Source organism: Oncorhynchus clarkii, chromosome 11, assembly GCF_045791955.1.
Source record: "Oncorhynchus clarkii lewisi isolate Uvic-CL-2024 chromosome 11, UVic_Ocla_1.0, whole genome shotgun sequence".
In the NCBI taxonomy this organism is placed as follows: Eukaryota; Metazoa; Chordata; class Actinopteri; order Salmoniformes; family Salmonidae; genus Oncorhynchus; species Oncorhynchus clarkii.
Window position 1 is genome coordinate 21,879,577 of NC_092157.1, and position 20,860 is coordinate 21,900,436.

The following is a 20,860-nucleotide window of genomic DNA, read 5'->3' on the forward strand; positions in this document are numbered from 1 at the left end:
CCCAGTTTAGGTCACCTAACATTACAAACTCTGAAGACAAATGGGGGGCAATTAATTCACATATGGTGTCCAGGGCGCAGCTGGGGGCTGAGGAGGGTCTGTAACAAGCGGCAACAGTGAGACTTATTTCTGGAAAGGTGGATTTTTAAAATTAGAAGCTCGAACTGTTTGGGCACAGACTTGGATAGCATGACAGAACTCTGCAGGCTGTTTCTGCAGTAGATTGCAACTCCACCCCCTTTGGCAGTTCTGTATTGGCGGAAAATGTATGCACATACCTAAAGGCATTTTTCAGCTCTGATTTTACCACTCAGAATCCAGAATGGATTTGACAATGGGGCCAGCACAGGACGTAATACACCCTTACAACAATCTACTTTTTGTTCTTGACTTATCTGGTAAACTGCTACTGTGTGTCAAGAAAAGAGCCCCAATTAGGGGTTAGTGTAGTCCAGTAAAAAAGGTCTGGTTTAGATTAAAAACTATTGCCCTGAGTCCCCGTTCATAGGGGCATGAGAGACTAGTCAGTGGTAGAATTGAGTTGGCACTTTATTGGCCCAAACACCCATAGACCCACAAGGTTGAGGTTACTCATGGACAGTAATTAGTAATACATTTTTTTTTGCATTGATGCATTTTATCTTCTAACTGTCCAAGAATAGGATCCAAAGTGTTAGGAAATATTTTTTCCCATAAATACAAAGGAGGATGTCTCTCCTCATACCTCTGGCACTTTAGTCAGACTGCCAGACTGTGCACCACAGAGCCAATCAGGAGAGAATACATACAGGTCAACTGTGCCAATTGAAAATCAAGGGGTGTGTCTGTGCCTTTTGGATTACTCTCTCTTTACAGAGAACCCCTGTGGTTCAAGTCTGCTCTGTGCATGTCTGAAAGTGACAGAGCCAACAGCCAATAGTTTTTCACAGTATGTCATAAAAAAGTATTACACTTATGAATGTAAATGCAAATATGTATTAGATCCAGTACAATGGAATAACTAAGACTTGAATTTGAATGCAGCGTGTTCCGATTCCTCCTTCTCTTTCTGTCCAGCAGGGTCAACCAAAAACACTTGGCCTTATGGTTCATGCAGATACTGGGGAAGCAATATAGAAATGTATTGATCCCTTAAATGATATTACTATTAAATGACCCATATCACAACCCTCATACCTCTTTACAAAAATGAACCTAAATCAATTTTGGAAAAAGGATTTTACTCACAAAAGACGTAGGAATTTATTTTCCCAGTTAGAAATAGTAGGCCATGCATCAAATAACTATTTCCATCAGAAAAACGAACCCTCAAATGCAATATTGCATTTTGTAAGTTGTCTGCAGGTGGCTTGTGAATGCACTCAAATATCAAGTCATTATCAGTTTATGTAAACTGCGTTCTAATACTCAAGTAGAAGGATTTGTCTTAATGCACAGTATATGAAAGTGATGCTATAAAAAGGTTATTTCACATTATCAAGCTCACTGTGACTGACAAATCACTGCCTATTACCGTGATTAAAAAGAGCATATGAAAGTGTTTCTCATGAGGCCTACCTGTGCGCCTTCCTTTAAGCACCTCTGTATGAACACCTCTCCTGTCCTTGATCCATTCCACATACAGCCATTTGCGTATTTTTTTAGTGTCCATGTGAAAGATAGTTATTGCGAGGAAGGAACATTTGTTGACTTAAGTTTGTTTTTAAACACCCAAGTAAAATGAAGGCCTGCAAAGCTTACAGGTTTTAGTCTAATAGCATGAGATGAACTCACTGAGTGGACATTCTGAACCTTGTTTGAGGTCACACGACCTAGGAGCTATTGAAATTTGAATGTAAAAAAAGTTTGTTCACACGCCCTAACTAATTCAACTAGGAATACAAGACGCTGCTCACATTTCCACATGTTTATTAGCTTTGGAAAAGCAAATGAATGTCTAAATCGTGAAAATAAGACCTGTGCAATGCTTTTGCGCAATTTTCCAAAATCATGACACTTATTTGGAGTCTGTGGCTCAAGTGGTTTGAAAGCTATTGAGGTTTGAAAGAGCGAATATCCGTCGAATATCGAAATTGTCAGTTCTTTACCTCGGTGCATGGAACTGACAACACAAGAAACGTGATTTTAATAATAAACAATGTCTGTTTTAATTGCAATGCTCACCTTCCTCCAGTGTGCACTTTGTTCCATCCCCAATAAAATCTAGCAATCATCATGAATCCAGAGTACAGCCAGCAGGGTACAGCCACGTTGACGGACTCAGTCTCTGCCTACCAGCATCTTTCACAGTCCGTGTTTGTTTGCTTGTTTGTTTGTCTCGTCAGGAGTGTGTTACTCTAGTCTACAGCGTTGACACCACCATCTGTTGCTGAGGCTCACAGCCAATTCAGATTTCAAATTGCTTTCACTGTCTATATTTACCTACTCTCTCTCTCCTGTTCAGTTCTCACTTTCTCTGAGGTTAAAAATTCCTGTGACCCTACAGATAGTTCACCAATGATACAAAATTGTGTAAATTCATATCTATATTTTCTAATTAGGCAACTTTGACATTGTGTGATTATGTAACATGTACCAAAAAAAGTATTAAAGAAAACAAATAAAGACCTTACAGTGGACTAGAAGGTATTTATAGACAGACAATACATATAGAAAAAATATTTTATGAAAAGAAAAAAAAAAAACTGAAGAAATTATATTCCTAACGTGTTGTCTTCAGTTTGCAGAGGATTCCATCACCTGTAGTTCAGAACCAAACAGGGGAGATGTCAAATATTGAATATTGATTTTCACAGATTAAAAATACTACATCTCACAGCAACATTTATATATATTTTTTTATTATCAGGGAAGAAGAACATTTCAGATAAATAACACTGGACTCCAGGCGCTACAATTTATGCAAGAATCAGTGTGTGTGCATGTTGGAAGGATACAAACAGGTGTGTATTATGTCCCTCATCAGAAAATAAAAACCCATAAGCCTGTATACTGTGATGTCTTCAAAAAAAAATGTATGTTAGGCAGTTAGGTTGTAACCTATCATTATAAAACTACTTGATTTCACTGGATATTAGAGCTATGCTTAATGTTTGGCGTTTTAACTACAAGATCATTTCCGAACGGCATGGTTGTCTATGGGTCTAATGTGCACCAAAGAGGAGGAAAACACAGGTATTGTGATGGTATGATGTGCTTTGGAAAGGATATGACAGAATCAGAAGGATACGAATGGTACTGACTGCTGGGCCACACTATCACCATGTAACTTCAACTTGACATCAATATCTTCAACAAAAAATTTAAAGATACAGATAGTGTTTTAGATACAGAACTATTATAATTTCACAAATAAATAGGCCTAATCTGAGAAGTTCAAGCTATCTTTGAATCAACACAGGAGTTATATTTCAAGAGTTCCATTTCTCTTTTTCAAAAGTCAGTGAGACAACATAATTTGGACCTAGAAGAGCAGAAGAACCCTTCTCACCTGTTCATCGGGTTCGTTTGGGTCCTTTCTTGGGGTCCGGGGTGTCCGCTTTAGGTCTGGCAGACCTGGCAAACGACTGGAAGGTCTGAGTTAAGGTCTGAAAGAGTTCAGATATTGTACAGGAAGCATCACACAAATTGTGATCCACTAAGCGTAATATGCATCTCTGAAGAATTTCAAAACCAACCTAGCTTTATAACTGTTAAAACTGTTGTGATTACATTTTTTAAACGAACTAAACAAGTATATTCTTAATGATTGTTGAAAGTATATTTATTTGTCTGTTTTATAAGTGATTAGAAGTAAAGGATACGACGACGAGGGGCTTGTCATAGAGGACGTAACCGTTGGTGTCTCTCAGGGCCTTCTCTGCACTCCTCTCACTTGGGAGACCAACGAATGCCTGGCCCTTCATACGACCCTCCTTCATCAGCACTATGTCAAACCTTAGGCAGAGACAAGGGAGAGGTTATTCTCACTGATACCTAGTCTACACATTCCCTATGTCAAACCTGGGGGAGAGAAGTGATCATTCTCATGAAGATATTCTAAATATTTGATTGTGATTTGAAGCACCGTACACTGCAAGAATAGTCTTCATACATACATATTTCTCTCTGCCTCAGATGAAACGTCGATGTATCGCCCATAGATGTATTTCAGATCCTGCAATACAGAGAACAAACAGCTACCATCAACATAAATCATGTACAATGTGGTGTTAAGATGACTGATGCAATTAGACGGTAGAAGCAGAAGACAAGAAGCAAATGTGTGTAAACTAAACATACATATTGAAAGTTTGTCAACTCTATAGTATAAAAGTACCTACTTTCTCTTCTACTGACTTGGCGATATTCTTCACGTAAAGTCTGCTGGTCGGCTCTCCAGGTTCATAATTTTTATACACGGACATCCTTTTTATCTCTGGTTTAAAAGAGGTAAGAGAAGAACCCAGTCAACCCCAGTCCTACTTCAATAAACACAGCTACAGAAGACCACGGGGGTGCCTCTGCCAATCTGATGGCAATTCAAACCTTATTTCAATTCAAGGCCAAACATTGAGTCACTCCCTACAGTCAGAACACATTGCTACATTAAAAAGGCATGTTTGATCTCAACACCCCCATTTTCTTTTCCATTTGATCTTTATAAACAAGTGAGCTGGAACCAAACAGCCAGCCTGGCAGACCCATTGCCAACAACGCTTCACAACAGTTACAAATCCAGACACTACGCATTTCTCTCAGACTTTTCAAGTAATGGTGCCCTTTCAAACTTTGAAATGCTTAGAGAGTGGCGTCTGAGCTACCCAGACAGAGTGGTGTAGTGGTCTGGGTAAAGTGAGAAGTGTACTGTCTCTGTCTGTTGATCAAAGGCTGTAGTAACAGACTAGTGATCTGGTAGGTAAGTGTACCGTCTCTGGACAGCCGTCCCTTATCCAGTTCCTTCCTGGAGATGACATCAGAGGGGACATCCTCGTCCTCATCACTGTCCTCCTCCAGTTGGGAGGCCTGGGCGGCAGGGTAGATCTTCCCAAAGCCCTCCCCTGGATCCTCCTCTGTAGTGGTGGTGGCCTGCATCTCCTCAGCTGCTACTGGGACAAATAGGGGATTATTAGTCTCAAATGTCATGTTAAATTTGGCTTATGTAATAAATACATTGGAAATCGTATGTGTTTAGGCTGAACCAGTCTACTGTAATGAGTGGACAAGCTGCAATAAATGATACGTTTGTTAAAGCATTGGTTGACTGCTACTGCTATGCGGACAGTTTTAAAACAGAGCATTCAGCAGGCACTGCTCCATGGAACTTTCACTTGAGGCTGAGGAAAAAAAGTATTTTGGAACTGTAGCCTGGAGGTTAACTCGGAGGTGCGCGTGCGCACACACACACAAAATGATGAAGAGCAGCGAGCTTATACAAATCCTCTGGAAACTTGTCACACACATCCAGCTTGTGCGTGCTCGCCCACCGCGGCGGAACGCCAGGGCTGTTCTGATACGTTCTCAGTAGAGAACTAGATCCTTTTTTCAAATGATCCTCCTCATCACACCCCAACCCCCTTCACATAATTTAAAATGGGTTGTTTATCAGCGCCCCAAAACAAGACTAATCCAAAAACCAACCTGCCACAGATTTTTTTACATACGTTTTATTTCTCGGGAGTTGGGACGAGAGTGGATTCATGGGAAGAGGGTGGCTTATAAGAGACAGAAGATAAGACAAGATGAGACAGCCAGTCAGGGTGGCAGGTGACGACAACAGTGCCAAAAGATGACATTTCTCTAATCCTGATAGTGAAACACCTTCCTGCTTTGATAATTCTATAGTGCATTCTATAGAAGCCTTGAAATACAATACAGCATATCCTGTGATTCCTCTAGGGGTGCGGCAACTGATTGAAATTAATCCATGTATTGTAAACATGGAATCACAGATTAAGATCACCAATTAAAATTCCTTTTACATAATTCTATGAGTACTCATTATTACCATTTAAAATGTGCTAAAATATGCTAAATCTGTATTATAACCTTTGTGTGGCCTATAATATTATCTTCTCAATTTTTTAAGTTGACATGTTAAATTCCCCCTTCGAATTGTTCTTCCAAGTCTCAAGGAATAGAAGCTTCATCTAGGGGTAGCAGGTAGCCTAGCGGTTAAGAGCATTGGGGCAGTAACCGAAAGGTTGCTGGTTCCAATCCCCAAGCTGACTAGATGAAGAATCTGTCAATGTGCCCTTGAGCAAGGCACTTAACCCTAATTGCTCCTGTAAGACGCTCTGGATAAGAGTGTCTGCTAAATGATGCGCAAATTAACTTTTAACAAGGCACACCTGTTAATTTAAATGAATACCTCGTGAAGCTGGTTGAGAGAATGCCAAGAGTATTCAAAGCTGTCATCAAGGCAAAGGGTGGCTACATTTACTACTATTATTCTACAATAAAGAATATAGAAAAACTCTTGAGTAGGTGTCCAAATTTTTGACTGGTACTGTAAATGACTTATGGATTCATTTTGAAATGGCACCCTATTCCCTATATAGTGCACTCCTTTTTGACCAAAGCCAAATGTAGTGCACTATATAGGAAATAGGGCGCCATTTTGGATGTAACCTTAGACCACTGAAACTGTAGGTAGTCTGTGTGTTTCCCAAAGCTGTACAGCCTGGCCCTGTGGCGAGTCCGAGTCGAAGGCCCTACCTTCAGCCTCCTCAGTGGGCTCCTGTGGCTGGGTGGAGTTGCCTCCTCCACCTTCCAGTATGGCTGACACGTCTGCTGAAATGTGGAACTCAATCTTCTTCTGTCCACAAGGCTGGGGCTGCTCAAACACATCTGATGGCTGCAAGATGGGCCCTGGAGCACTGAGACCACAAGAAAGCTAAAATACACACTAAACACCAGGGTCTGGTACAAGAAAGCTAAAATACCCCACTAAACACCAGGGTCTGGTACAAGAAAGCTAAAATACCCCACTAAACATCAGGGTCTGGTACAAGAAAGCTAAAATACCCCACTAAACATCAGGGTCTGGTACAAGAAAGCTAACATACCCCACTAAACACCAGGGTCTGGCACTGGGCACAGTAAACTGTATTTATCTGTGAATCTAGCTAGTTTATCTTTTTTTCTGGTCAGCTTGATATTTCCCAGGCCACTGAGTAGACTTAGGGAACATTTTAGGGTGCGTTTGTTGTATTTCTACTCTCTTCAAACTGAGTTTGTGGTCTGATCTATTTTGGGGTTACACAAGGTGCAGGCAGATATCCAATATGCAGTCAAAGCCACATTGGCGGACTATTACGAGTGAGAAATAAATCCTTCACAGCTAGTTGTGTTGTCTGGCCCTTCAGACAGACAACCCTGTACCTTTCAAACAGAAAACTGCATATTTTAAAGTTGAGAATAGATTAAGAAGAAAAGGGAGCGGGTTGATGTGCATGAGCGGCTGGGTACCTCTGAGATTCGGGCTTGGGGACAAAGAGAAGGTCCTTGAACTTGGGTTTCTTTCTCTTGGAGGACACTTTAGTTCTCAGAGGTCTCTTGCATGCTTGGTTGACCAGACCCATCAGGCGAATCATCCTGGAGAAGAAATCAACAAAAGAAAATAAAGGCAGCCTAGACATTCATGCCACTGTGCAAATGATGACTGCTCTAGAAATGGCACAGGGGAAATAGTGGTATACTGTGAAATATTGTCAGAATAATGTGACTCAACATTCATTGCAACAACCCATTTGGATATGCTCGAGCAAATTCCTAGCGGTGAAGAAAAAAACCACAGGTACAACACAAAAACGCCAAAATCTCATCTCTCTTGTAATCATTTGGCTTGAGACCAAAATACATTGACGGGGGCAGCCTCTAAACTGACTTTATTGGTTGAAATTTCAATCAATCGCCAATAAAGTAGTGTGATTGGTCCCTCACCTCTCTTTGTCCTCGTCATCTCCACTCTCATACTCAGACCCCTCCTCGCTGGAGAGGTCCATCTCATCTGCTGGTAAGGGGGGGTAGTGGGGAGGATAGGGGGGCGGCATTGGTGGAGGGGGGGCAGGATGCATCTCATACTAAGGGTAGAAAGAGAGAGTATATTCATTGAGGCCTGCATTTACAAGACCTGCTACAGTACACAATCTTTCATACAATCACACACAAAATTGTAACACTAGTCTACATCCACAGATGGGATTGAAATCTAACTAGTGTATAATATACAGGTATTGGACAATCTAGTCTAGTTGTGACAATAATCTGGGTCTTTCGGAGTATGGTTCCTGTAATCTAGCTATTGAACAATCTATAGATTATTAATCTGTGTTCTAGAATATGAAATGAAGCTAGTATATAATCTACTAATCTGTGTGTTGGAGTGTGATCCGGTAATCTCACCATCGGAGGTCTTGCTGTGATGGGGCCGAACGGAGACGGTAGGTTCATCTTGTTCATCAGGTGAAGGACCTGTTGGATGACAACACACTGTACTGTAGCACCCAGACTACAATGCTCCACTTCTTAAAGGCTTAGCTAGCTGAAGCTCTGAATCAAATGATTTATTGTAAAACGTCTGGGCGGATTGGCGTGACTGTGCTAATATCACAAACACACACTAGCAACCAGGCCCCCAGTGTCCGGTCTGGAGCGCGAAGTCACAAGCTCTGCTAGGCGGCTAATGCGTAAATTATGATCGCCAGATCGGCCCCCCAAAAATGTGGGCTGCCGTTTTGGATTTTAAAGTTTGTTTATTATGATCAAGTTCAATCCCCACACTGAATTATTTGAACGTTCGGGACAAATTTAAATATTTTATGAAACAGTGATCCATTGCATCATACATGCTGACACAAACAAATCACGGGTGAGTAGGCTTCGAGGAGGCTATAGTTGACCCTCTGTCAGGATGAAACAATTACATCGACCATGATCCTTTGCTAGTTATGACCACTTTCACCATGATCCTTAGAGATTTTTTGGTGCCATTCAGCAATATGGCACAATTCAAATTGAAATACTTCTGGCTTCATGCGCCAACGGGAGTTTTCAATAGGAATACGTGGATGACATCAGCACTAGAGATCGACCGATTAATCGGCATGGCCAATTAATTAGGGTCGATTTCAAGTTTTCATAACAATCGGTAATCTGCCTTTTTGGAATGCCGATTATGGCCGATTACATTGCAATCCACGAGGAGACTGCGTGGGCAGGCTGACCACCGGTTACGCGAGTGCAGCATCAAAAGAACCTTGTGCCAGCAAGGAGCCAAGGTAAGTTGCTAGCTAGCATTAAACTTACCTTATAAAAAACAATCTTCACATAATCACTAGTTAACTACACATGGTTGATGATATTACTAGGTTAACTAGCTTGTTCTGTGTTGCATATAATCAATACAGTGCCTGTTAATTTATCATCGAATCGCAGCCTACTTCAACTACGCCAAACGGGTGATGATTTAACAAAAGCGTATTCGCGAAAAAAGCACATTCGTTGCAATAATGTACCTAACCATAAACATCAATGCCTTTCTTAAAATCAATACACACGTATAATCTTTAAACCTGCATATGTAGTTAAAAGAAATTCAAGTTAGCAGGCAATATTAACTAGGGAAATGGTGTCACTTCTCATACGTTCAGTGCAAGCAGAGTCAGGGTATATGCAGCAGTTTGGGCCGCCTGGCTTGTTGCGAACTGTTGAACGGCCATTTATTCCTAACAAAGACTGTAATTAATTTGCCAGAATTTTACATAATTATGACATAACATTGAAGGTTGTGCAATGTAACAGCAAAATGTAGACTTAGGGCTGCCACCTGTTCAATAAAATACGGAACAGTTCCGTATTTCACTGAAAGAATAAACGTTTTGTTTTCAAAATGAAAGTTTCCGGATTTGACCATATTAATGACCAAAGGCTCATTTTTCTGTGTGTTTATTATCCTATAATTAAGTATATGATTTGATATAGCAGTCTGACTGAGTGGTGGAAGGCAGCAGCAGGCTCGCAAGCATTCATTCAAACAGCAGCTCTTAACAATGCTTGAAGCACAGCCCTGTTTATGACTTCAAGCCTATCAACTCCCGAGATTAGGCTGGCAATACTAAAGTGCCTATAAGAACATCCAATAGTCAAAGGTATATGAAATAGAAATGGTATAGAGAGAAATAGTCCTATAATAACTACAACCTAAAACGTCTTAACTGGGAATATTGAAGACTCATGTTCTGAGCAAGGAACTTAAACGTTAGCTTTTTTACATGACAGATATTTCACTTTTACTTTTTTTTACGGTTTACTTTTTTTTTTTTTAACTGTTTTTGCATTATTTAAACCAAATTGAATGTTTCACTATTTATTTGAGACTAAATTGATTTTATTTATGTATTATATTAAGTTAAAATAAAAGTGTTCATTCAGTATTATTGTAATTGTCATTATTACATATGCAAACATACATATACACACATACATATATATATTTTAAAAATTGTCAGATTTATCGGTATCGGCATTTTTTGGTCCTCCAATAATCGGTACTGGCATTGAAAAATCATAATCGGTCGACCTCTAATCAGCATTATCACCATCTACTGGTTTTGACATCTATGCTAGCAACACAAACACACTGTCATTGTGACCTCAGCTCCATATGCAACACAGATTGCAAGGAGAGCATATGTCTGCAACATTTACCCATGGAACTATACAGTGGGTGAGGTACTGATTGAGGAGAGTGCCTGCATTGTTAGGACAATGGCCTGCTCTTCCACAACACACTAGCGCCACCAAGAGACCATTATGAGCTACTGCAAATGTGAATAGTTCCCACAGAGTAAGAAGGGCAGCCCAGCAGCATGGAGGCAAATGTTAAACCCTTTACTCATGCCTCCCACTTAGTCTTAATATTAAAATTTGCAAAGCACACTCAATTGTAATTTCCAAGGCAAATGTTTTCTGTTTGATCTTTAAAGTGTGTTGGATGTGGTCAAAAGAAAACATCAGGGATAACATTTTTTATGTTCTAAGTCAATTTGGACCTCTTATAACAATATATAAATGTTATTTTGGTAACACAATTTTTTTTTCTCTAAGGTTAAAAGAAGGACATCTAACTGTGGAATAAATAAAATCAGCGATATGAGGAATAATATATATTTGAATAAATACATTTCCCAGCATGATTTCCGAAATAAACCAACACAGAAGGAAATATCACTTTGCAGGATGTACTCACCTGAACGTAAAAGTTTGGTACGCTCAGAAGGGCATGTGTTATGTTTGTCAGAATCCCATTCGAAGGAGGTGGATATAAATATTTCAGACTGGGATTTGATTGAAAATTCAACCTGCAGCAAATGAGGGACAGAAAAAGCAACAGGAAAGAGAATAATTAGCACATAAAACATGTCAAGCGCTACCTACAAACGTACGGTCTCCCAACACGCAAAAATAATACCAGAAACAATATATGTCTAAATAATGGGTCCGCATAAATATGTAAGCAGGCAACCGAGGTTTAGTAGCGGGCTTTGGCTGCCTTTCTCCTTAACAACCTGCACAGCATGCGCCTGAAATACACTCAATATCACACTTCCTCTTCAGGGACGTTGGGAACAGTATGCCATCTCAGCATCTATTCAAGGTCTGTTCTCGTGTAATGACTAAGGTCCGAGCTTAGGCTAGGCCCTGTTCTGTGCTGGGCCAGCCATAGAGGCTGAACCTCATTCAATTCAAAGTCTATTTACACTCAGGGTATGGGGGGCTTTTAATTTTAAAAAGCCATTACCTGCATTAAAAATTATACTTTGTAACAGAATGTGCAGGGAACATGAACTCAATGGGCCGCTTTCCTGGAATAAGCCTATTCCTGGACTACAAAACACTTTCAGTATAGGACTGAGAAACCGTCCCTAAAGCACAACTTGCTGCAAGTCTTGCTGTAGGCTTACTGGAGCTTCAAAGCCAAGTAATTACAAAAAATGACTGTACACATGCATTTCATCCAACAACGATTATGCACATACCCTCAAATAACTGACAGACAAATCAACCTCCAATGTGTGTGATGTGTAGGATAGGTGACTTCTCATAGTGGCCTGACACCTTACACCTCAGCCCTGAGTGTCTTTATCAAAGGCCACCTGGTGCCACCAACTGGCAGCGGCAGATGGCCTGCCACTGCTGATGTCACTGCCGAGCACCAAGCCACAGACCTGACCTGCCATTGCTGATGTGCTCAGCCACAGACCTGAGACCTGGGGTTATAATTGGACATGAGAATGCTGACAGCTCCTCATTGGAGATTCCGGCCGAGTCTTAGTCAGTCTCCCCCCAGGCAGCACACAGACAGCATCAGTCTCAAGACACACACATGCACGCACACAATTACCCGAGTTTGGGTGCAGTGCCAGTCTCTATTAGTGGTATACTCGGTTGTGTCACTTCCTTTTTCTTCTTCACATCTTTGCCATCTGTTGCACTGAGAAAAATAAAGGGTTTAATACACACTAGACAAGTTTTGCTTTACAATTGAACATATTTGACTGCCTCACCTAGTTGAAGTAAATTACCTGTCTGACACAGGTGGGTCTTTCAGCACTGTCACATGTTCCTGGTCTTTGGCAAACTCCACCACCAGGGTATGGTTGAGGATCTGTAGCTGGTGAAGCCTGCTCAGAGCCTGCAGGACAGGGGAGAGAATACAGGTTTTACTAGAACACTAATTTACATCAATATAATAATGAACTGCTACTGAAGGCAGAAACAATTAGCCTACCTTTGCTGCAGACTTTTCACTCGCAAATGTTGCAAAGGCTGTGTGTCTCTGGAGGTATAAGGATTGAATTGCATTAGCACGAGAACCGCTAAAGCAGTCATTGTGACTGTTCATGATTTTGTAGTTATTTATTACTCTGCCATTTAAGTCAATATCCACCCTTGACTTTTCCTAAATAAGTCTAAATCTTAATATCGTAAAAAGAAATGGAGCCAGAACCAGTTTGAGGAGGACAAGTCATTTTTTTGTATTGTTTTCCCCACTGCCTCTCCTTCTCTGATAATCACACCAATAATTGCCTCAAAACTGAATCTAAACTATATTAGTGGCTATTTCAGCCACACCCGTTGCTAACAGGTGTATAACATCGAGCACACAGTCATGCAATCTCCATAGACAAACACTGGCAGTAGAATAACCTTACGGAAGAGCTCAGTGACTTTCAATGTGGCACATCATAGGATGCCACCTTTCCAACAAGTCAGTTCATCAAATTTCTGCCCTTCTAGAGCTGCTCCGGTTAACTGTTAGCGCTGTTATTGTCAAGTGGAAACGTCTAGGAGCAACAACGGCTCAGCCGCGTAGTGGTAGGCCACACAAGCTCACAGAATGGGATCGCCAAGTGCTGAAGTGCGTAAAAATCGTTTGTCCTCGGTTGCAACACTCACTACAGAGTTCCAAACTGCCTCTGGAAGCAATGTCAGGACAAGAACTGTTCGTCGGGAGCCTAAGATCACCATGCGCAATGCCAACAGTCAGCTGGAGTAGTGTAAGCTCGCCGCCATTGGACTCTGGAGAAGTGGAAATGCATTCTCCAGTATGATGGGGAGAAAGGGGGAGAATGGGTGAGTTGATGAGCGAGGGGAAGCGAACGATGCATAATTATGTAATCACCAATTATTGTACTGATCCATTCTAATCTTAAAATGGTATGTACCCTACTTCAGTCCACTAAATAAAAGCAGTCATCAGTCTACTCTGGCCATACTTGGAGTAGGCTACACAGTTATAGTAGGCGGAATTGTACATGCTGAACGGCTTTCAATATCTGTGAAAATATCTACATCGGGCAGCAGGTGAGCGAATGTCGGCGACCTTATGAGAAATGTCACCATGGACAATTTCTTAACTTCACTGTCATTGGCGAACAAGTTGCTTGCAGAGGAAACAAGTCTGGCCGGCACCATGAACAAAGTGAGAGGCAAGCTCCTTCCCGCTGCGCATAATAAGGCACCCCGGCACAGCCGTATAACGGTGCCAAAGAATGACAAGACAACGGGAACACAAAGAGAAAACCGGAGACTATTATGCACTACAACCAAACAAAAGTATGTCAAAGTGAAAGTTACGAAATTTGTGTCAACTGTTAGGACAAGGGATAACAGCTAAATGAAATCCAACTGATGCCATTGCCTGAAGATGTACACAATACAAGCACGTAGCTGACAATTGACTATTTTTGACTGCCGTCATATCGACACATTAATTATAATGCTATTATTACATTTGTGGCAAGTTTCACTATTTATCAAGGCGACTTTGCACTTATAGGCTATGATATATAAATTTCACTGTTAGAATGCTGCAGTCAGAATGAGTGCTCGAAGGTGGTCCATCGAGGCCCAGCAGTTTTGAATTAATTTACAATTGTTGTAAAAAAATAAATAAAAAATAAAGTTTTTTTTTCACCTTTATTTAACCAGGTAGGCTAGTTGAGAACAAGTTCTCATTTACAACTGCGACCTGGCCAAGATAAAGCAAAGCAGTGCGACACAAAGAACAACACAGTTACACATGGGATGAACAAACATGCAGTCAATAATACAATAGAAAAGGCCTATATACAGTGTGTGCAAATGAGGTAAGGCAATAAATAGGCCATAATGGTGAGATAATTACAATATAGCAATTAAACACTGGAGTGATAGATGTGCAGAAGATGAGTGTGCAAGTAGAGATACTGGGGTGCAAAGGAGCAAAATAAATAAAATATATAACAGTATGGGGGATGAGGCAGTTGGATGGGCTATGTACAGGTGCAGTGATCTGTGAGCTGCTGACAGCTGGTGCTTAAAGTTAGTGAGGGAGATATGAGTCTCCAGCTTCAGTGATGTATTAAATGTGCTATTGGATTGTGTTTTTTGATGTCATGTTGTTTTGTTGTTATGATGGTGTTGTTTATGGTGAAAAATCTACTGTTTTAAGACAGTAGCCACCTAAGACTGAAGATACGGCAGTGGGCTACATGGGCTGACCTACCAGTACTCCTTTATCAGAGAACACTCTGACTCCCACGGCACCAAAGTACTTGAGTAGATCCTGCTTCTCATCCCTGGACAGGTCAGCAGGGAGATGGCGGATGATCAGAGTTCTACTTTTCCTCGACTGGACCAACTCCTCGTCCTCACCCGCCATAGCGCTGTCAGAGACAGATCAGAATATGTTTTGACTAACCGGGTAACATTACCTGGGGATAGAAAAAGAAAGCTAACGAGCTACGAGACTTAATGTTACTGTTGAGGGATGAATGCAACATGGTGGCTTGCAAGTATGCATCTGCAATGGTGTGAACCTCTTGTCTCCATTACTTTATCTGTAGTGATTTATAGGAATTGGGCTTTTACCTACCCTGTGTTCTCAGATCAGAGTGCAGATAAAGGAGAATCAATGACAAGGATGGGAAATAACCCACATTATTGAGAGACCAACCTGTGCTGGCTAGCTAGTTGCTGTAGTGTACAGTTAACTGTCAAAATAGAGGAAACACCAACATAAAGTGTGTTATTAATATGGTGTTGGGCCACGAGCCAGAAAAGATTCAATGCGCCTAGGCATAAACTCTACAAATGTCTGGGACTCTATTGGAGGGTTGCGACACCATTCTTCCACAAGAAATTCCATCATTTGGTGTTTTGTTGATGGTGGTGGAAAACGCTGTCTCGGGCACATCTGAAGAATCTCCCAGAAGTGTTCATTTGGGTTGAGATTTGGTGACTGAGATAGTCATGGCATATGGTTTACATCGTTTTCATGCTAATCAAACCATTCAGTGACCTGTGGATGGGGGCATAGCCATGGTAGCAAAAACGAATGACCAAAATAATGACCTGTACAGCATTTTAATACATGACCCTAAGCATGATGTATGTTAATTGCTTAAAGGAAAACTCCACCCATAAACTACCGTTTGGTATTCGTTCATTAGTCCATTTTTGATATAGTCCCAAAATGTTTTGCATGTCAGCATTCAAGAGATATGGCTTTCAAAAACAGAAATACAGCTGGTATGACGTTTCAGCATAATATGACGCAAAACGCAGCATCATATGTATATGCGACCAATATTGTATTTGAAAACGCAGCATCATATGATGCAAAATGCATCATACCAACTGTATTCTTAAAGTTATAGATCTTGAAAATAGAATTTTCCTTTAAACAACTCAATAACCACACCTGTGTGGAAGAACCTGCTTTCAATAGACCTTGTATTTCTCATTTACTCAAGCGTTAACATTATCTTGGCAGGGTATCATTTGTGGAACGTTCCCAAAAACTTCGTAAAGTACAAGGTTGCCAACAAACAACGCATACAAAGTAGCATGACCAATTCACCTCGCTAACTAGCTGCAGAATAGGCATCAACTAACCACGTCGCTTATTCTTAACGTTTGTCCATAGACTACCAGAGTGAGGACAAACATTTTTCGGAATATCCGTTGGGAGTGAAAAACGTAATTAAAAAGCCCACGGCCTACGTTACCGGGTATCTTATTCTGCCGCTATACAACTTTGTATGCGTTGTTTGTTGGCAGCCTTGTTATTTACGACGTTTTTGCAACAGATTCCTGTTCGAGCGTTCCACAAATTATCCCCACCCGTTAACGTTACCTATACATTGATCAGCGAAATGAAACCAGCTTGTTCATCCTCTGAAATCCTCCCGGCCTGCCAAACAAAACCCACACCGGTATGATATCCAACATATCAAAGATTTATTTGGTTATTCCTTTCTGATAGCTAATATCCCACAGCGTCCAGACACAGACCTAACATTTTGTCGATTAACTCCGAGGCAAGTACAGTAGGTAGCGAGCTAGATAGCTATTGGACCTGCATCAGCTAGACAAGCTGATATTTGTAACTAGCGTTTAATTCACATTCTCCACCATTTAATGTCGTACATGTTGCTATAACATTACAACACGTCATTCAATGAGTAGCTCATTGTAATTAAATACATTTATGAATTTAAAGAACTGTTTTTGCCACATACCTGCTAGCTAATATAGGTTTTCTTGCAGCCAGGAGCGCATGCGAACCACTTCCGCCCAAAATGATCGATGATTGGATGTTTACATATTTGACCGCCTACCAAGCGTTCAAAGTCTGCTGGTTAAGCAGGATGTCCATCACTAGGATTATTTACTTGAGTGTATCGCTTTCCTTTCACCAGTAGAGGTCAACATTATCAATAAAATAGTCAGGTCCCTAAAATTGATGAACTATGAGAAATTAGAGGTTTTAGTTTGAAACCCATTGCACAAAGCACATCACAGTATTGTAGGTATACTCACCGTTTTATTTGTCTTTGATTGTCTAGAGATACTACTAAGAAGACACAGACAACTGAAAGTAAATGTTATTACTTAGTTGGTCTGAGTAATGAGTAACAACAACCCCTGAAACTATTGTAGACAAGACAATGAATCCAGTATTAATATATATTTCCTCAACTACCCCAGTTGTCCTAACCACAGTGTATTGTCCGCAGTGGCTCTCTCTCTCAGGGGCCTGTATAGTTGGCATTTGACCAAGCAAAATTGGCAACTTCTGTCACTCATTCATTCCAGGCCAAACTAGTTTCCTGTGTCACACTTCATCTTTGATAGAGGCAAGCTTCTAGAGACAGTTTTGAAAATGCCCCTCAAACAGTTGGTTACTATCTGGGATGTTATAATGTATGATAATGTAATCTGAAATATGAAGAAAAATAGCTCATCAGATAACATCATCACAGAAGTTCCTTACTGTCACATACTCATATCTCATTGCAAATTAGGGCATATAAATCTACAGTTACACAACCCACTGACCAGTTAGTGACCAGTCCCACCAGAGGACATTAATCCAAGATCTCCTCTATGTTCTCAAGTCTCAAGGAGCTTCCAAATTCCTGTGCAAATGAAGCCTTTATTTGAGGACAACACGGGGCATTCCTCTAGGGGGGAAACAATGCCCCCTTTCACCCTGGCTCCCTCTGAAATTTCACAGGTGAGGGGAGGAGCGGTATACTTTTTTCCCATCCCAGGACTACGCACTCAGCCCAAGCCCCTGGTAGAGGTTGGGTGGAATTTTATGGGAGAGGGAGATAGAGAAGGAGACATAGATAGAGAGTGAGGGAGAGGAGAGAGAGAGATAGCATGACCAAGAGATAAAGCCATTGAATTGAATTGAGAGAGAGACATTCTTACAGTGACCATCAATGATTTATTTGTAAAATATATTTTTACAGTGATTAGAGCAATATCACTTTACAGTAGAAAATTGTCTCAAATCATACATGAAACTGACAGATGGATAGCCCTGAGATTTGGGATTTGTGTTCGGTGCAGTGTAAATGTACAGTTGAAGTTGGAAGTTTACATACACTTAGGTTGGAGTCGTTAAAAATCGTTTTTCAACCACTCCACAAATGTATTGTTAACAAACTATAGTTTTGGCAAGTTGGTTAGGACATCTACTTTGTCTTACAATTGTTTACAGACAATTCACTGTATCACAATTCCAGTGGGTCAGAAGTTTACATACTCAAAGTTGACTGTGCCTTTAAACAGCTTGGAAAATTCCAGAAAATTATGTCATGGCTTTAGAAGCTTCTGGTGGGCTATTTGACATAATGTGAGTCAATTGGAGGTGTACCTGTGAATGTATTTCAAGCTCAGTGCCTCTTTGCTTGACATCATGGGAAAATCAAAAGAAATCAGCCAAGCCATCAGAAAATAAATTGTAGACTTCCACAAGTCTGGTTCATCATTGGGAGCAATTTCCAAATGCCTGAAGGTACCACGTTCATCTGTACAAACAATAGTACACAAGTATAAACACCATGGGACCACGCAGCCGTCATACCGCTCAGGAAGGAGACACATTCTGTCTCCTAGAGATGAACGTACTTTGGTGCAAAAAGTGCAAATCAATCCCAAAACAACAGCAAAGGACCTTGTGAAGATGCTGGAGGAAACAGGTACAAAAGTATCTATATCCACAGTAAAACGAGTCCTATATCGACATAACCTGAATGGCTGCTCCAAAACCACCATTAAAAAAGCCAGACTACAGGTTGCATTGGGACAAAGATCGTACTTTTTGGAGAAATGTCCTCTGGTCTGATGAAACAAAAATATAACCTTTTGGCCATAATGACCATGATTATGCTTGGAGGAAAAAGGGGGAGGCTTGCAAGCCGAAGAGCACCATCTACAACCGTGAAGCACGGGGGTGGCAGCATCATGTTGTGGGGGTGCTTTGCTGCAGGAGGGACTTGTGCTCTTCACAAAATAGATGGCATCATGAGGTAGGAAAACTATGTGGATATTTTGAAGCAACATCTCAATATATTAGTTTGGTCGCAAATGGGTCTTCCAAATGGACAATGACCCAAGCATACTCCCAAAGTTGTGGCAAAATGGCTTAACGACAAGAAAGTCAAGGTATGGTAGTGGTCATCACAAAGCCGTAACCTCAATCCCATAGAAAATTTGCGCGCTGAACTGAAAAAGCGTGTGCGAGCAAGGAGGCCTACAAACCTGACTCGGTTACTCTGTCAGGAGGAATGGGCCAAAATTCACCCAATTTATTGTGAGAAGCATGTAGAAGGCTACCCGAAATGTTTGACCCAAGTTAAACAATTTAAAGGCAATGCTACCAAATACTAATTGAGTGTATGTAAACTTCTGACCTACTAGTAATGTGAAGAAAGAAATAAAAGCTGAAATAAATCATTCCCTCTTCTATTATTCTGACATTTCACATTCTTGAAATAAAGTGGTGATCCTAACTGACCTAAGACTACGATTAAATGTCAGGAATTGTGAAAAACTGAGTTTAAATGTATTTGGCTAAGGTGTATGCCAACTTCCAACTTCAACTCTATTAGTAAGCTGGTCACATTGAGAAATACTTTCTTAGCTGTATATGACAGTAGCCAACAGTAAAGATTTGGGCCTGCTGTCTAGGACCTAAGTAGAAAAGCCATGTTCTTCAGTATTTGGCAAGGTCTTGGTGTGTTCAATGACACCGGTTCATCCTCTTCTTCCTCTCCCCAAAGAGACAGACCATGGTTTCTCAACGTTCTCCACTGGGAGACCAGACACAATTGGAGATGTTTGCCAGTAATAAACATCCATTGGAGTGTGGGGGACAAGAGATTGGGAATCAGCGTATTAGCCAGGATGCAGTTAATGTGTAAGTCTGAATCAACACAACGTTTAAGGAGCACATTCCACATGCAGTAATATATAGGACAGCTCTAAACCAAGACTCCTGTTTCTGGTTGAAGGAAAACCTCAAATCCCAAAACATTCAACGTCTTCTAACATGACTGCTGGTCATTATATACAGTGCCTTGCGAAAGTATTCGGCCCCCTTGAACTTTGCGACCTTTTGCCACATTTCAGGCTTCAAACATAAAGATATAAAACTGTATTTTTTTGTGAAGAATCAACAACAAGTGGGACACAATCATGAAGTGGAACGACATTTATTGGATATTTCAAACTTTTTTAACAAATCAAAAACTGAAAAATTGGGCGTGCAAAATTATTCAGCCCCTTTACTTTCAGTGCACCAAACTCTCTCCAGAAGTTCAGTGAGGATCTCTGAATGATCCAATATTGACCTAAATGACTAATGATGATAAATACAATCCACCTGTGTGTAATCAAGTCTCCGTATAAATGCACCTGCACTGTGATAGTCTCAGAGGTCCGTCAAAAGCGCAGAGAGCATCATGAAGAACAAGGAACACACCAGGCAGATCTGAGATACTGTTGTGAAGAAGTTTAAAGCCGGATTTGGATACAAAAA

General features: G+C 40.8%; 1 protein-coding gene across 4 annotated transcripts; it reads right to left on the minus strand.

Annotated features, from left to right (window-relative positions):
* Nucleotides 1-1,891: 1,891 nt before the first annotated feature.
* Nucleotides 1,892-17,099, minus strand: LOC139420361 (RNA-binding region (RNP1, RRM) containing 3). Of its 4 annotated transcripts, none has more exons than XM_071170375.1 (16): nt 17,049-17,099; nt 15,032-15,191; nt 12,773-12,820; nt 12,567-12,676; nt 12,386-12,475; nt 11,231-11,342; nt 8,386-8,454; nt 7,924-8,063; nt 7,450-7,575; nt 6,697-6,857; nt 4,908-5,084; nt 4,323-4,417; nt 4,098-4,156; nt 3,804-3,936; nt 3,491-3,566; nt 1,892-2,739 (listed from the first exon to the last, which is right to left on the minus strand). In XM_071170375.1, the coding sequence occupies exons 2-15, from the start codon at nt 15,185-15,187 to the stop codon at nt 3,495-3,497; spliced, it is 1,548 nt and encodes a 515-aa protein (XP_071026476.1). In that variant the 5' UTR covers nt 15,188-15,191; nt 17,049-17,099; the 3' UTR covers nt 1,892-2,739; nt 3,491-3,494. The 4 variants fall into 4 exon arrangements, with proteins under 4 accessions (XP_071026476.1, XP_071026475.1, XP_071026477.1 ...); XM_071170374.1 differs by having other exon boundaries at nt 1,894-2,739; nt 4,908-5,087; XM_071170376.1 differs by having other exon boundaries at nt 1,895-3,288.
* Between the last annotated feature and the right edge of the window lie 3,761 nt (nt 17,100-20,860).

What these genes read in the sequence shown, in the direction of transcription:
- LOC139420361 (XM_071170374.1), bottom strand. Translation starts at nt 15,187, where the DNA reads ATGGCGGGTGAGGACGAGGAGTTGGTCCAGTCGAGGAAAAGTAGAACT. An exon ending in TCACAGCAAGACCTCCGATG is followed by an intron (nt 8,064 to 8,385) that starts GTGAGATTACCG and finishes TTCTACCCTTAG; the next exon opens with TATGAGATGCATCCTGCCCC. An exon ending in CCCAAGCCCGAATCTCAGAG is followed by an intron (nt 6,858 to 7,449) that starts GTACCCAGCCGC and finishes TTGTGGTCTCAG; the next exon opens with TGCTCCAGGGCCCATCTTGC.